Source organism: Wyeomyia smithii, chromosome 2 (genome assembly GCF_029784165.1).
Source record: "Wyeomyia smithii strain HCP4-BCI-WySm-NY-G18 chromosome 2, ASM2978416v1, whole genome shotgun sequence".
Lineage (NCBI taxonomy): Eukaryota > Metazoa > Arthropoda > Insecta > Diptera > Culicidae > Wyeomyia > Wyeomyia smithii.
In genome coordinates, this window is record NC_073695.1 from 260,817,837 (window position 1) to 260,835,409 (window position 17,573).

The window sequence follows — 17,573 nt, forward strand, 5'->3', positions numbered from 1 at the left end:
TCAAAACGTAGCATTGCAAACAAAACAGCGATTTATTTGTGTTTTTCTCAACGGGTGGCACTAACACATTCGTACGTAAATAGGTCTATACATCTTTGGTAAAGCTTTTCAAAATATCTGCATCGCTAATTGTTTTACGTTTGCACACTGTGGAATCAGATTTTGCTACAATGCTTGGCTCCCGAAAGCTGTAAATGTTTCTTACTCTTCGCAAATCTAGGTTCAACGTACAATTTAGTATATATTTTATAAGCAGTGAGGACGGAAGCTTCAGAAGCGAGAGAAGGAGCTAAGTAAGCATTGCAGTTTCTTCTTAAATCTGGTTCAAATTTTCAAGAAAAAGCTAAAGGGTAATTTATTTACACCAGTTAAGATGCACAACGAAGAGTGTAAAGATTATGAACTATTCAACTATTCAACGTTCAACTATTCAAGATTATGAACTATGAACTATTAAACTATTCAAGATCACCTTTTTGCTTGGTCATTGAAACAAGAAATAATAATTTTTTGGTGCATGTTCAAACTATTGGAGCGAAGTGTTCGAACGATGCACTATAAAATCAGTGTAGGATGGAACAGTAAAAAATGAATGCGAAAGCTCGGGCACCGATTTGCTGCAGAGTTTTGTTCGAAGTTGCATATCTGTTCTGTGCTACGAAGGAAATACAGGCACTCAAACATTTGCATTATGTCCGACAGTCAAGCACCTTTAAAGACTTTAATTTCTTCAAACACTGGGTTGTAATAATCAAGCAGGTTTATATTGGGTTCCTGGTCACTGTGGAATAAGTGGAAACGGAAGCGCAAGACTTGTATCGTCTCATCAGTTCATTGGCCAAGAGCTCTTCTGTGATCCGCTTGTTCCCTTAGAATGGAACTGAAAGCATAAGCAACTCTGAAAGTGGAACTCAACTGGACAAATATTTTCATTGGTAGGCAGTCGAAGCGGTTCATCACACCGAGCGTTTTTATGACTCGCAAAATAATGGAATTTTCGAAGATTGATCTTAGCACGTAGCAAAATGTAGAGGTTCTTCGATAGAGCGTTACTGTAATTCTCTGAAATGTGGAGAATAAATCCCAGTACTGTTGTGCGCTTCATACGAAGTGTGTTACCGGACTGGACTAATGCTATTGGTCAGATTATAAAAACCACTTCCAATAGTGACAAGTAATACTGACTTAGCAACACTTAGAAGGGGGAATATGTCGCAAAACATCAAAAAACTGGTCGCAGTGACGAAAATATCCAACACGGAAAAAATATGTCTTATAGTCGAGATAACATCGCATTTGTTTTTGCGAGTGCTATCACCGATTTTGCAGTTTTAAAACAGACGAAGCTATATTCAGCTGTCATTTTTTCGTATGGCATTTGACAGCTTCGGATTTGTTGTTGGTGTTTTATTCGCTTGTTACTCGTGGTAGAGTTATCGTGTAATCTGTAAGCAAAATCGAACAGCTGCAGTGCAAAAGTGTGGTTACACCGCGATAACGAGTTTGAAATAGCAAACAGTGACTTTTCACATACGCACACTAGTAAACGTGTGAATCCATGTAAAGTTGCTTTTGTTCCCTTCAAAAATCGCATCTTTGTTTCGACTTTTCGTCACTTTTTGCCATTTTTAGTCAATTATGTTCAGCAGCTTCTCCCGATTCCTAGTAAAGAATGAGAAATTTATTCAGAACCGGGTTTTATTCTTATGATAAGTGTTCAAATGAATGTCTGTCCAGCTGCTGAAAACATAGCATTGAAAAGAGAACAGCGATTTTTTATGTTTACCTCAGCTAGCACACATTCGTACGTGAACAGGTCTATAATCATGGAAAATCAGGGATGCCTAACGTGTCAATATACGGTGTCCGTATGCAGATGTTCATGGTTTTGCCGTGAATCAAGATAAACAAATTCATCAACCACTTTTAAAATATCCTCATCCACCTCCACCGTAATATCAACTCTCGTGCCAGACTTTCTGCCAGCAACCGTGTACTTTGTTTTGGTAGTGTTTAGCAGTGAGTCTCGCAGCTTCTTTCCTGTGAGCCGTGAAGACCTCCTCCATCACAGCAAGTTCCCATTGCTTCAGACGTCCAACGTCACAAATGTGTCCAAAAATTCGCAAGCTGTTCTGACGCATGATTTGTAACCGTCAAGAGCCGCACGACTCAGCTTAATCAGTTTTGTTAAAAAACCACGTTCATGCATAATCTACTCTTCGCGTTTCACTGGATCGTACTATGAACAAAAGATATGTTTGCAAGTTTTGTTCTCGAAAGTTTGTTAAGAATCTGTCTCAAGGCGAACATCTGGTCCGTTGAAGATCGTCCGCTCGAAAACCGTACTAGACGGATTTCATCCCAAATCGTCTCAAGGATTGGCAGCACCCTCTCCGAATTGGTTGAAACTTTTTGGGTGTGAAGACATCACCTAATTAAGCATCTCTGCATACTTACTTTTTCCAAAATTAGTCTAGACTGTCTTCTGAAAAGGGCGAAACTTTTTTTGCCGATTTTTTGTAAATCAAGAACGGTAAATTCTACAACAAAGTGTTCTACAAGTAACTTTTAGGAAATTGTCTGAATTTTCATAAAAAAATATGGAAAAAGTTATATATCAAGTCCTACACTGAAAAAAATGCAATTTAAACACAAAACATCGATTTAAAAAAAATGGTCATCTCCGAATTGGCTAAAAATTTTTTGGTGAAAGACAACATTGTTGTCTACATTTCGTTCATACACCGCAACTTGAGCATATTTAAGAAAAAAAGTTATTCTCAAAAATAAAAAATTAAAATGCAAACTTAAACTAAGGTATATTGCTTTTTCAGTGTAAAAACCCTGATAGAATGAAATACTTGTTATGTTTTGATTATTTTAGTTTTAAACAATTTAAAACAAGTAAAACTCAATGTCTAATTTCAATATATATATATATATATATATATATATATATATATATATATATATATATATATATATATATATATATATATATATATATATGTGTGTGTATGCATGTACCTAAAATTCATTGTATTACAGATGGGAATGCTTCTCACATTTTATGAACCTACCTGATAAATTTACCTATGAAAATGGTGTTAATGTGGACGAAAAAACACTTTACTTTATAATTCAAATGTTTTATTTTCATACATAATCACTTAGCATCTATTTCTTACCACTACTAAAAACAGTAAATATTTTTGGGCCATCTTCTGAACTAGAATATCTTTTAACTGCTATTTGATTATCACTTAAAGGTACAAAACTATGAAATTTCTGTGTTCCAGGTATAGGTTTTACTTGACTGAATAGTTCTTCTAGTTCCTCTGAGCAGAAATTTAATTTAGTTATACATTTCTCTGTTTGTTGAACTGCCCAGTCATAAAATTCTCCTGGAGTTTCAATAGTATTTCCGTAATCTCGGGCAAGACTTGCTCTCTTTGCCATTCGTTTGAGAGTACCTCCGATTGCGTCACAGGGACCTTTCCCATGTGATGTTGCGAAAAAGTACCACTCTACTTCTAATTTATGCCTTAATTTAAAATCACACAGGCTCGCAATTTTTTTGTTTTTATAATTAGCAGCTGCTCCATCTGACATAAAAATAATTTTCATGTAATCAATTAATTTTGATATGAATAGCTGGGCAGCCACAGTATCATGCGTCATAACTTCTGATATTACAATGAAACTTACATTTTCTAATTTACCATCCCTCTTATAATAAATTTCAAATGATTGAATTGTTGCTTGAGAATTATTCCAATGATAACCTTGAGCTGCATTTTGGATAACAAATGAGTAATTTTCCGAAAAGTCGCAAATCACAAGAATTTCACCTTCAGCCAACGAATCTTTTCTGTCCTTAAGAAATGACGACTGGTTTTTGTAAATGAAGTCATGAGTTGATTGAGTAGCGTTGTTATTTAATCAAGCTTTTAAACAGGTTCGTATCGTGCATACATAGCACAACAGATACAATAGGTGAAAAATACGTACGTAGAAAAAACATATATTCTGCAGGTAGAATAAACATGTATTGTAGCAGTCAAAACACCAGCAAAAGCACTCCTCTCGGGAGAAAATTACCTACCGCGTTTGGGTTACTTATGTTCTACAGCGGCCACGTGTTTCACGCAGGATTTTGCTTCCAGAGTCAAAAACAACACTCAAACACTTCATTCTATCAGGTTTTTTTTACACATAAAAAGCAATATACCTTAGTTTTAGTTTGCATTTTAATTTTTTATTTTTGAGAATTACTTTTTCCCCTTAAATATGCTCAAGTTGCGGTGTATGAACGAAATGTAGCCTTTCACCAAAAAATTTTTAGCCACTTTGGAGATGACAATTTTTTTAAATCGATGTTTTGTGTTTAAATTGCATTTTTCCAGTGTAGGACTTGATATATAACTTTTTCCATATATTTTATGAAAATTCAGACAATTTCCTAAAAGTTACTTGTAGAACACTTTTTTGTAGAATTTACCGTTTTAGAATTATATTGATTTACAAAAAAATCGGCAAAAAAAGTTTCGCCCTTTTCAGAAGACAGTCTAGACTAATTTTGAAAAAGTAAGTATGCAGAGATGCTTAATTAGGTGATGTCTTCACACCCAAAAAGTTTCAACCAATTCGGAGAGGGTGCTGCCAACCGCGGGTTCATTTGGCGCGAAATCCGCACTAGCAATCACTAACCAAGCTTCACTGCAACGGCCTCAGTCTATGGAACAGGATGCGGGAAAGAATTGAGGAAAGTTACGCCTCGATAGTTGCTACGGTCCACAGGTATTTTTTCTTCAGTTCGGTCGTTTGCGGGGGCCCTGCCGGTTATCGTCCACCGGGTCCGACATGCTTACGACCTGCCCAGCCCACCGTAACCTACAGATTTTCACCGTTTGGACGATGAAAGATTCAATTCCAGCATCTAATGTAACTCGTGGTTCATCCGCCTCCCCCATAATCCAGATGGTACGCAGCACTCTCTGTACGAAAACCCATAGAACGTGTTGGTCAAGTCTAACTCTCGTGACCGTAGAAGACTATCGGTAGATTGTCAACTTCGTGCGACGACGAATTTTGTTTGAGCGGACTAGAATAAAGTAGGCCCGATTTCCAACCATAATGCGTCAAAGTATTTCTCTGCTGGTACCGTTGTCAAGAGACACCAGTCCAAGTACACGAACTCGTCTACACCGCTAATCTGAATTCATGGCAAGGTTGATACTGTCTTCTCTTGAACATCTTACTCTCAATCCAATTCGTCCGGCTTCCGCCTTCAGTTTTCGTCATCTTTCAAAGGATTCGTGCTACGATGTCGATTTCATTAGAGAACCCGTAACCCCATTCGAGATTCATAAGACTCAAGAGTGTCTCGAGCTGGAACTCGAACTACGCACATCAATCGATCCATCGTCGACTTGACCAACCATGTCAGTTTATCCTGGAAACTGTAATCGTGCATAATCTGCTATACCTGATCTCGATCGATTGTGTCGTATGTAGATTTAAAGTCGATGGTGTGTGGGCACCAGGGCTCTACATTTTCGAAACAAAACAATAAAACTGATACACTCGCGCTGTCATTTCGATTCGAACAGTTTTATTTTCACCTATTCCTTTCGGCTACTGTCAACGAATCACTTCTTTCTCTCTTTCCCTCTTTCTTCTTTCAGATCATTTCAAATGAAACTAATGACTATTTCAATCAGCGGAGAGAGTGACGGAGAGAGACTCTTTCCTTTCCGCCAGCGTATCAATTGAAATTAGCTCCGCATCGCGTCGTTTGGTGGTAGTTTTCTAATACCGCAAGCCGTAGTTAGAACGGCAATGGCATCCAATAAATACGTTCGCAAGTTCCGATCAATATTTCCTCCCTCTTTCCTATAGAAGTACTGTATGGAAGCCTTCTGTCTCCGTCAGCGCTCATTGTCATTTTCAATTGCGAATCGTTATTAAGAGTGATGGTGATAATCTCTGCTTTCAATTGAAAAGCGTTTGTATCAATTTCAAACCCTTCAGTTGTCAGAATCACAGCAAGAGCTTTCGACTGGGTGTCATGTGACTCACGAAGTGCTCGAAAATGATACAAAAGCTTTTCAATTGAAAGCGATGGGTCAAAACGTCACTATAACCTGATAATTGTCAATTGAAAATGACTTTGTTAGGCTCTGGTGGGCACATAGTTTCCACGGCCCCCATGTCACCCATGAATCCCGCCTAGCATAGGTACACGAACTCCTCGCAAACGGGGATAGTCGGTATAGGATTTGGGAAAGTTGCTTGTAGGCGACGTTCAGTAGCGTGATTGCTCAGTAGATGCAGCAATCTAGCTCAACTCCCTTTTCGTAGATAGAGCACACGATACCCTCCATCTACTCCTCCGGTACTACCTCCTCCTTCTAAAGCTTGACAATAACCCAGTGTAGCGCGTTAGCCAGTGTTGTGCCACCATGTTTTAACAGCTTGCTGGTGAGTTGGTCAGCTCCAGCTACCCTTCCGTTTTTCAGTCGGCTGATCTCTTCTTTAAGGTCTGGGGCTGAAATTCTGTCGTCATCTGCGCGTACACCAAGATCTATTGCCACCTAATCGAAACGTCTGTTACATCACCGTTAAGGTAATCGTCGTAGTACTGCCCTGCCAACATCGACAGCCACACGCTTCCGACATTGAAAAGTTCGGATGGTAAACTGCCCTTCCCAACGGCTTTACGGTTCTTCAGCTCTCCGCAAGCTTTTTTCACCTCGTCCAAGTTTGGCGGCTCCACAGCCTCCTCAATTCTTTCCAGTAGAGGAGAACCGTACAAGACGCACCAGTTGGGTAAGATGGCCCATGCTATTTATTCCCTAAAATGCTTACACATGTGGCTTTTTAGGACGAAATTCTTCGCTTTTCTCATAAATACCCAGCTTCTCTACCAGTTCTCATATGAAAAAGTGTGCCATAATGACTCAAATACTCAAAAAACTGTACAATTGGCTGTGGCTCTGTCCAACATGTAATTACTTGTGAATAATACAAAAAACTATGGTTCCCCTAACTTTTACACTTTTGGAGTTTGGAGTATTTCAAATTATTTCACTAACTTTCGTCAACTTTTACCTAAAACAATCAAAATTAAAATTGGGGCAGAATGTACTATGAAGATCTTGCAGTAGATTGCTTGACAACTTAGAGCATGTTCCATTATTTTTGATTTTACTTTCGAGACTTCAAGCGCTTCTCACTTCGCGTGCTGATTTCTGCTAGTGGTATATTAACCACCTGCTTTGGAGCATACTGACCTTTGTTGTGGTGCGTTTTGGTCACGGGCTTGTTTGGCGGCAATGGTAATTTTTACTCAAAAAAGACAATGAAATCGAGCATTTTATAATAAACTTCGTCATAAACATACAATAAATAGATCCTACAATCATCCTACACGTTCACAATGTCGCTTTAAAATGATTTGAAGCGCTGTAAATCGCGCAAATGCTTAACTGGTGCGTTTTGTACAAACCTTCTCCTACCTACTTCTCGTTGACTGTCGGTAATCGAGTTTCCCTTCCTGTTATTACACATGGCACGTTCCGGATGATTCATTCATCGCTCTATAGAAGCTCCTCGTGATTTATTTGGTGGGTCAGGTGGTGAAGCCGCGAGGCGATCATACTGTTTACCTTTCTTGATGCAGTGAAGCTTCTTTTCGGCAGCTCTAGCTTCCCTTTATCTCTCCTGCATCTGACGCGTCACATGGTTTGCTGCTCCTAACGCGAGGCTCACCCTAGTGTTGCCACATTTTCGTCTGTAAAAATCGGTAAAAAATTTGTTATCTGTACTTTTTCTTTCAAAAATCTTTAAAATTTATGTTGCTTAGAAGGATCACTTTTGTTAATCTTGAAAAAAGGCAGATGCTATACATATTTTTATTGAATTTGGAGTTTATTTTCAAGTTTCCCTTCGCATCGAGCTTTACAGAAAAATTTGTTTTGTTTTCAAGAGATGCATCTCGATTATTTCAAGTACACCGAGAAAAATGTCAGTTTGATTGTTGGACCCAAAACCGTTATGTGCTCGACAAAAAACACCCTTAGGACATGTCCGACGGGGTACCTAGGTACCCACAAATTTAATAATTTTCATTCGGTTTCAATAGTTTCAACACAAAAAGGTTCAGCAGCTTATATACATTAAAATCAGTGTAAGCGATCTACCAAAGAATTTCCCGGAAATCCGGTTCTCCGAGAATATGTTCCGAAACTCATAAGTTTTATGAATATTTGACAATTCCATTGGTACAATGACATATTATACCTCATATGATTACTTTTAGAATCGAGATGATGCCCAGAGACCAGAAAAACACTATAGAGACCACTTCCGGTTTGTGGAAGAAAACCAAAATGGTTAAATACCACCCAATATGGATCCAGCCTCCCAGTTGGTATCGAGGTACGATGGTGGCCTAACAAGCCAGTCGTCGTAGATTTGAGTCTCGACTCGGGAGAGACTGTTAGTGTCAATAGGATCGTAGCGCTAGCCGCGCAATTGTCCTGTACACTTAACAGTCGACTGCGAAGTCTGTGTATAATAAACAGAAGGTCGAGTTTCGAATCGGATTGTAGCACCAAGACTTTGCTTTGCTTTTTTTTGGAAATTTCCGGAATCGGGATGATGACCACAGACCGAAAATCTTCTCCGAACGCCATTTGAAATTTAGGATGGTGACTTCCGGTTTTAGAAAACAGACAAAATTTACCAAATACTACCTAAGATGAGTAGATTCGCAATCCGGATGATGTCTAAAGACCTGAAAATGACTCCAGATGCCATTTTGAATTTCAAAAACCTGACCAGATTTCTGGAAGAACACCAAAAATGACCGAATACCATCCAACATGGGTATTTCTGGAATCGGAATGATGCCCAGAAACCATCTTGAATTCCAAAATGGCGCCTGGAGTTGATCTTCAGTCTCTAGGCATCATCACGATTCCGGAAACACCCATATTCGATAGTATTCGGCCAAAATTAGTTCTCTTCCAGAAACCGGTAGTCGTCATTTTGGAATTACAAAAGCATCTGTGATCGATTTTAGGTCTCTGAATATCGACCCGATTATGGAACTACTCATTTGAGGTGGGTTTTAGTCAATTTTATCTGTTTTCCGGTAACCTGAAGTCACCATCTTAAATTTCGAAACGACTTCTGGAGTTGATTCCCGGTTTTTGAGCATCATCCCGATTCCGGAAATACCCATTTGATGGTATGCGGCAAATTTTGGTTCTCCTTCAGATATCGTAAGTCGCCATTTTGGAATCTCAAATGGCATCCCGGTTTTGAAAATAGCCCAGCATGGTTGATAGGGGTGAGCAATAGAAAAGTCGGTAGTGGAATGTGATACGAATATAGATTCTGGAAGAGTACCACCATCCCAGTAGTCAAAGATACGCTAATATGTGGAAAAACTCTTAGAATTTTGATATTTGGTCTTAAAACAAAATGGCGTCGAAAAACCATCGAAAATTTCCGATTTTTCAAAAATTCAAAATGGCGCCATTATCGCCCCTTAAGTTGAAGTCGGGGAAATTTATTTTTGCATCAAACTTCATCAAAAAATCATGCATAGAAGCCAAGGCAAAAATATTGTTGCACTGAGTTATCATAATGAACTGTTCGAATGATTTCGTTTCTTCATTAAAGACAGATTATTCATTCTCACATCAATTGGTGTTAATAACTCATTTTTTTTTGACGTGGGACACGTCTTTGTTTACTATACTGGGACGCATTCTGTAAAATTGGAAATGAAAAAAAAAAAAAAAAAAAAAACAGCATAACCACATGATGGATAACAATAACCAATATGTTGTTGGATAGATAAAATGTATAACAATTTTGTAATGTGTTGATTATCACTCTAATTTCATTGCTAAGCGGTAAAATTGATAATAATTTCAATAAAAAATTTACGCGAATAATGCACCAATTACATGCGAGCATTCCTAGCACAGACGACGTGAATGGACACCATCCGTTCCCTGTGATATTCCCTGTATCAATTTCGAAATAAAAATTGACAGAGTCTCTTCGTCCCAATAGGTCAATTTATTTTTGCTTCCATGAGCTTAGACTAATATGATGTCTCGGAGGTAAAAGTTTTCCTAAAAGTTTGAAACAATACCCATCCTTGAACAATCTCTAAACCTGCGTGTTAGGTACTGTAGAACCTAATAAAAACTGATGTCTTGAAAGAAAACATGCCAGTAAAAGCAACAGTACCAGTGGAGTATAGAACCGCAGGTCTCTCGTCGTCTATGATTGCATTGATACTCTTCTATTCGTACTGCAGCAGTACTATTCGTATTGCAGTGGAACACTTTTGTTCGTACATTTCTATTCGTATGCAATTGAGGAAAAACTACAATGCTGCTGTTGATGGTGATTGAAAGTTTATTTCATAAATATGATTGCCATGAATTACTCAAGAAGAATTGTAAATTTTTGCAACGGATATTTTTTGAATTTTATCTTCGATATTCGCTTAATAATCGTGACCGCATAGTATCGAAAGAGTAAATTCCTAAATATATACATTTATAGAAGAGTAAGAACCTGCGAATGCTTGTGATTTTTTAGTTTATTTAGAAAGATTCGTACAGAATCTCTTTTTATATTTCAAAATTGTTAGATGATATATTATTATTCTAAGCTTTACCATAATAAACGTATATTTCCTGTCTTCGTAATACAGCGAATGTAGTTGCAGGCAAATGAAAAAAACTGTCAAGCAAAAAATAAAAATGTAATTGGGGATTTCTATGATTTTTTGCTGGAACTTGTTAGGAATTTTGTTCAAAATATTTTCTTATGTTTTCCAATTGATGAACCTTTGTAAGGGCTTCCATATTATTTTGAAAGTAATATCCATACTATAGATTTGATTTAGTTAGAGTTAAATAAGACAAAACCATTCATTATGATAACGTAAGCATTATTGGATTTGGTTTTTGAGGATATAGAGATAATTCTGACTTTGACGCATTATGAGAAATTCTTGGTGCTTCTTCAACAAGCACGATATGCTTGTGCCTTGTTAAATACATATTTTTTTGCACAAAAAAAATGTACTAAAGGCATAATATCGCCAAATATAAATGATATTTCTTCGAGTGTTGTTGAATATATTCCAAAAATTGATTTCCAGGGGAGGCTGGAAATAAACACATTGATTCTGTCTGCAGACTCTGTATATTTTGTAACAAAAATCCCCTAATTACAGTGTTTAGTCCCACGTCACCATTTCATACAACCCTAGGGCTGTATACCTTGTAGTATTTAAAATGGCGCTTGGTTCGGTCTGGTCGCACGCCGACCATATATGAATAAAATTCGCTGGAATTTTTATTTAGGCAAGTCAAATTTGATGAGCACAATGGAAAGAATCAGTGTTCTGGCGATTCTGTATTCAACTCTTTTTAGGTATAAACGGAGCTCGAGTTCTGCACGAATTTTTCGAGATAATTTTCTCGAAAATCATTAGAATTACTTGTGTGAAACTTTGTTCGATTGTTTGCTTCGCTGGCACAAACATAGAGTAACAATTCGAGCTCTATTTACTAGGTGGATGCTAAGATTTTTACACTTAAAATCGTCAAGTAAAAAGTAACCTAACCACAAAACTGTATGAAAAAGCCACCGTCCAGTTTCACTTTAAGAAAAGATGCCAGATCAAACTCAACTGAACAACGTTTAAGCAATAACTAATTTTTTATTCTTATACATTAATACCAGTCGATTAGATAAATATCGATCGATAAATAGCCGGGATGCGACCAAGCTGAACCAAGTGCCATTTTTTTTAAATTGAGTTATTAACACCAATTAATATGATATAAATAGTCAATCTTTCATGAAAAACCGAAAACATTTGAACACTTTACAATGGTATAATAACACAAACTCTCTGTAGCAGTTTGCAGAAAATGCTTGGGGTGGTTACACTTTGAATACCAATTACTCAAAATAATGTTTTTGGCGCTTGGTTCGGTTTGGTTACTTTTGGATTAAAGTAATTATTTATGTGGACGTAAACTCAGTACCATTCTGGTCCATTTTTTTTGTCCAAATCAAGTTAATTTGACACGAGGCAAGGTAACAAGTTAAAAATATCTATTGATTATCATTTAACGTGCAGTTTCGCGGTATATCTTGGAGATGTGGAGCCTTCAGTTTTTCCTGTCTTGTTTACTATGAATGCTCTTTGGCAAATATATTCTGTGAGGAAAAGCAAATACAACATTTTTTTCCACAATTCTGCAGAAAATTATGGCATACGTACATTATGACTATCGTTTATTAAGGCCAGCATCCACATACGTAAATTAACATGTGCGAGGCTCTAATCTAAATTCTTCTTATTTTGACAGAGGCACTTGATTTTAAGTTTTCCGACGAATCGGATGAGCTCGCTGAGGAAGGTATAAATGCACCCGAACGAGCCTACCAGGGACCACACCTCAAGTTTCCGCTTGACAAAAAGCAACTTGATGTGATAATCGATCTGTTTCGGAAGAAGAAAAATCGGCTGCACGCAAAATACGTTGCCGGAATCTTGAAAGAGGCGGCAAGCAAACTGAAAAGGCTATCGAATTTAAATCAAGCCTCGACCGCTATCTCCAAACAGGTTACCATTTGTGGGGACCTCCACGGGAAGCTGGATGACTTGCTAGTGGTTTTTTATAAGGTTGGTCAAACGTAGCTTGGGAGTCACATTTTTTAAAAAAAATAAGTTTTTCACTTACAGAATGGCCTGCCATCACCGGAGAATCCGTATGTTTTCAACGGCGACTTTGTCGATCGAGGCAAAAAGGGCCTGGAAGTACTCCTGCTGCTGCTGTCCACGTTCCTAGTGTTTCCCGGTGGTGTGTTCCTAAATCGTGGCAATCACGAGGATACGGTTATGAATGTACGGTATGGTTTTGTTCGCGAGGTGCACCAAAAGTATAAACACAACGCCGAACGACTGCTGAAGTTGATTGACGAAGTTTACCGGTGGCTACCGTTGGGGACGATCGTCAATAACCGGGTGCTGGTGGTGCATGGTGGCATTTCCGATTCCACCGATCTGGATCTCATTCGGAGTTTGGACCGTGGAAAGGTATTTTGGAATCTCGTCACTATAAAAGAAGTACTAAAAATTTTTGTTTCACCTTGCAGTATGTTTCACTATTGCGACCTCCGCTTACTAGCAGCACCGCCCCAGGTGCGGAGGTTATCGACAAAGTTGAATGGAAACAGGTAAGTTCACCACGTGTTATACATTCTTAATCATTGAACTTTTGGAGTTTTGGAGTTTGCTAAACAGAATAATTTATATTTCTTGAAAAAATCCCCGAGCAACTTAATTTAATCTGCTCGTACACTTTGTTTTAAAAAGGCTAAATACAATATGAGTGGCATCCACAAACATTCGCCAAAACCTGTCTTTCCTGAGAAGCGCAAAGTTGTACTTCCACGAAAAGTTTAATGGCAGAGTGTAAATACTTATTTCCAAAAATGCTATCTTCATCTGGTTCCCCTCAGGATGTTGTAGAATCAAGGGTGATACTTCCTAGAATATGTTACACCGCAAGCCATCGCGCCATATACACAAGCGCATCAACCTAGAATATCCCCTTACAACCGTGGGGCGGTAAAAGAAGATAAAATCGTTTTCGTGGCGTAGCACCCCCGCAGTCGCAATCTACGGATAAACGATTTTCCCATCATTTAAATTCGGTCCGTACGATGCTGGTATACGCAGCCTCTTACTAGCAGCTTTACTCCCACCTCCTTGTGGATTCACTCCAAGTTAGGACCTACCAGTGGAGGTACTAGCATGACACGACTAGCAATTTTGTGATATTTTCCTGACGACAAACATCGACTGCCTGAGTATGGCGAGTGGTTTGAGTCCTCCACTGAAGGACAATCGTCAACAATGCCGGAGGAGATCTGGGAGAGAGATGTGTGTATGTCGTGCACGTGTCGTAATAAGCGGTTCTACTGCGGGCATTTGATTAACGTTACGAAACTTTCCTCCGAGCCGTGCCGGGATTTACCAGCGCCAAGCCAAGCCAAGCGTTTATCCTCTCCCTTCGAATGGATGTCAGGTCGGCCTGTGAACTCACTGTTAATCCGCCTTTCCGGACGGTTGTTTACGTTGCAGTACTAAGTTGGAGGCGCCCTGGAACTTAATCGAAAAGTGTCCATGATTAATTCACAGTTTATTCAAGGATTAGCTGCGAAAATTGGTACCGACTATGTGTTTGTGATCCAGTTGTGAGATCCTTCTTGAAGATTCGATACGTTAAAATATCCTGTGATAATTACTGGTTATATAGTTATATAGCTGTTTTATTTGGTTTGCGGTAATCTTCTCGTTCCAAGCTAATTTACAATTTATGAATAAACAAAATTTAAAATTTCAAATAACTGAAAATGTCACTTCTATTCCATTAAACTCATTGAATGCGGAGTCAGGAGCAGAATTGTTTTTGCTAACGTTGTCAGCTCCAAGATATGGCACAGGTCTAATAACGACATGTTTTTGAAAAAAAAAAAAATCAAATACTAATAAGTATTATTAGTAGCGTCAAAAAAACATCGACACAGGAATATTATTTTTTTTAAATTTGTGACATTTGGTGCCCCTAGTAAAGACAACTTTTGCAGAGACTCAAATGAGTTTTCCCATAAGTTAACGTTGAAGGAACGAACCTGGCGAGCAGTTTCTCTGCGTATTTTTAACGTACTTCTGCAAACATTGCCCACCCCCGGGTACACACAAATTGAAATTCTTGTAACTTTGACAATTTTCATTTGATTTCGAAGATTTTAGCACCAAAAGATTCAGTAGCTTCTCTACTTTGAAGTCTTTGTCAGCGGTGCCCCGAAAGAATTTTCTCATTGCTGGAAATGCGTTTTTTGGAGATATGTTCTAAAACTGAGGAAATTTATAAATATTTTAACTGAGTCTTACAATTATTGGTTCAAAGTTCATGGAATTACTTTCACAGGCCACTTTTATAGTTTTAGGGGCTCTGGTGATAAACCCTCAAAATGGTTATTTTTCTGCCACTTCTTTTATTTTTTATCATAAATGTCATTACAACTGGATTATGGTTTTTGCAATTAATCACAATTGTTTGTTGCTTCTTGCCGTTTTTCTTGCTTTTTTATTACATTTCTTTTTCTTTGTCAATTCTGTTAATTTTCTGCCACTGCTGTATTTTTATTTATTTTTGTCATGATTGGCCGTTTTTGTCGTTATTGTCACTTATTTAAATTTCTGGTCCTTTTCCGTCATTGTTAGGAATTTCTTGTCATATTTTTTTTTATTACTTGATTTCTGGTCATTTTCAACAGGTTTCGGACATCATTTACTGTTATTTCTTGTCTTTGTTTTTTCTTTGTTTTCTTTCTACGTTTTTCTACTCATTTTGTCATTTTCGTTATAATATTACCATTTCTGCAATTATTGACATTTCATATCGGATATCTCAATCCTGTTATTTTACTTATTTCTTATAATTTCTCATGATTTCTCGTCATTGTTGATTGGTTTTGTTTGCGTTTAAATATTTTTCATCTTTTTTGTCATTTCTTCTTGGTTCTCATAATTTATAGTCATGTCTTCTAGTTTTTTATCATATCTTGTCCTTGTCATTTCTAGCCGTTCATTGTCGTTTCGTGTCGTCGCTTGTTACATACGTCCTTCAACCTTATGTTTTGTCATTTCTTATCAATTATTGTTTTATTTCGCGATTTATCATTCACGTGATTTTTGTGGGTTTAAACATTTTCTTCCGTTTTGTAATTTAGTATTATTTCATTTTTTGTTAGTTTTTGCCAGTTCTTATTATTTTCTTTTTTTCTATTACATATTTCCTTGTCGTTAGCATTTCTGTTCATATCAGGTCATTTTTTTTTATATCTTGTAATTTTTGTGTTTTGTGTCAACAGTCGAACTCTCCCACCTAATTTGGCTGTTTCAGTCGTATATTTTCATTTCATGTCATATCTTCCGGTTTCTTATTTTCTGCCATTTTTTTATTCATGTCATTTTTGGTTGTTTCTTCTCATTTTAGTCATTTCTCGTAGTTATTTTTGTACAATCTGTTACTCGGTTCATTTTTTTTTCATTTTCGAAATTATTTTCTACTTCGTCATTTTTTTCATTTATATCATTTATGCCATTTTTCATTTTTGTTTTGTTTTTGTTGTTCCCGGTTTTCTTGTAGAAGTAATCAACATTCCTAATATTTTATTAAACTTTTTATCAGATTTGGTCATTTTTTATCAACTCTGGTAATGTCCAGTCTACTTTTATTCTAATTGTAATTTTCCCTTCATTGCCTGAGACCTTCTATTTTCTTTGTCATATATTGTCTTCATTTGTACCTATTTCTTTCTCTTTTCATTTCTTGTACGATCTTGTTATTTTTTGTGGTTTCTTCTTATTACTTGTTTTTTGCATTTCTCTCCTCATTTTGTCATATCTTTTATATTATTACCACATCTGTGATTTCTCTCATTCATATCATATATCTCAAGTCATTTCGTGTCATATCACCTCATTTATTCTTATATCTTCTTATTTGTTGTCTTATTCCGTTATATTTGGCATTTATGTTTATGTATATCATTCACGTGATTTTTGTGAATTTTAATATGTGTGTCTTTTTTGTAATTTGTATTATTCTATTATTTCTTATTTATGTCATGTCTTTCCATATCAGGTCATTTCTGATCACCCTTTGTCATTTGTTTGTCATCTGCTGTTATATTAGCCATATGTGTATTATCTGCCGCATTTCGTCATTTTTTTTTTGATTCCTTGACGTTTCATATCATTTCTTGTCTTCAATTATAATTTTTGTCAGTTCTGTCATATATGTATGAAAATTTCGACATTTTAGTTATTTATTGTCATTTGCGACCGTTTCTTGTCAATACTTGGCCTTATATCTTGTCTACATCTCCTGTCCTTGTCATTAGCTCTTGCTATTTTCGTGTTGTTGTTCTTTTTTTTCTTGTTTTTTTTTGTCATTTCTAGTCATCTTAATTTAATTTCGTGTCATTTCTTGTCATTTCCCGGCATTTTTTCTCGATTTAGACAACTTTTTATTTTATCGTTCCATATTTGTAATTTCCATATTTATTTTCTCTGTAGTATTTGTCATTTCTTTTACTCTTCACTTTTTACTGTTTTAAATTCCGTCATTTATTTCTTTTTTGTCCAGTTATGCTTTTATAGTTTTATATTATAGTTTACTATAGTTGCACTAAGAAGGGAAGTTTGCTGTTTGCAATTAGATATGATGCTCTGTGCTGTAGGGGAATAAGCCATCCTGACAACACACACTGGGAAATACCGCACTGCTACTGAGATATTCGACCCACCGGCAAGTGATTGTGATTGTTGTTTTTTTTAATTTTTATTTTTTTTTTTGTACATATCATTTCCTGTAATTGCTGGTCGTTTCCATTCATTTTTTCTCATTTACTATACTTTCTTTTTCTTATATCTTGTTACATTT

At 36.9% G+C, this 17,573-nt stretch overlaps 1 protein-coding gene across 4 annotated transcripts in view; it reads left to right on the forward strand.

Moving 5' to 3' along the window:
* The window catches only part of LOC129720680 (serine/threonine-protein phosphatase rdgC), a 240,188-nt gene that overhangs the window by 116,021 nt on the left and 106,594 nt on the right, over window positions 1–17,573 (forward strand). For all 4 annotated transcript variants that reach the window (XM_055672239.1, XM_055672237.1, XM_055672236.1 and 1 more), the window contains 3 exons: window positions 12,420–12,736; window positions 12,797–13,150; window positions 13,210–13,290. In XM_055672239.1, coding sequence (XP_055528214.1) covers window positions 12,420–12,736; window positions 12,797–13,150; window positions 13,210–13,290 — 752 coding nt within the window. The remainder of the gene's footprint in view (window positions 1–12,419; window positions 12,737–12,796; window positions 13,151–13,209; window positions 13,291–17,573) is intronic.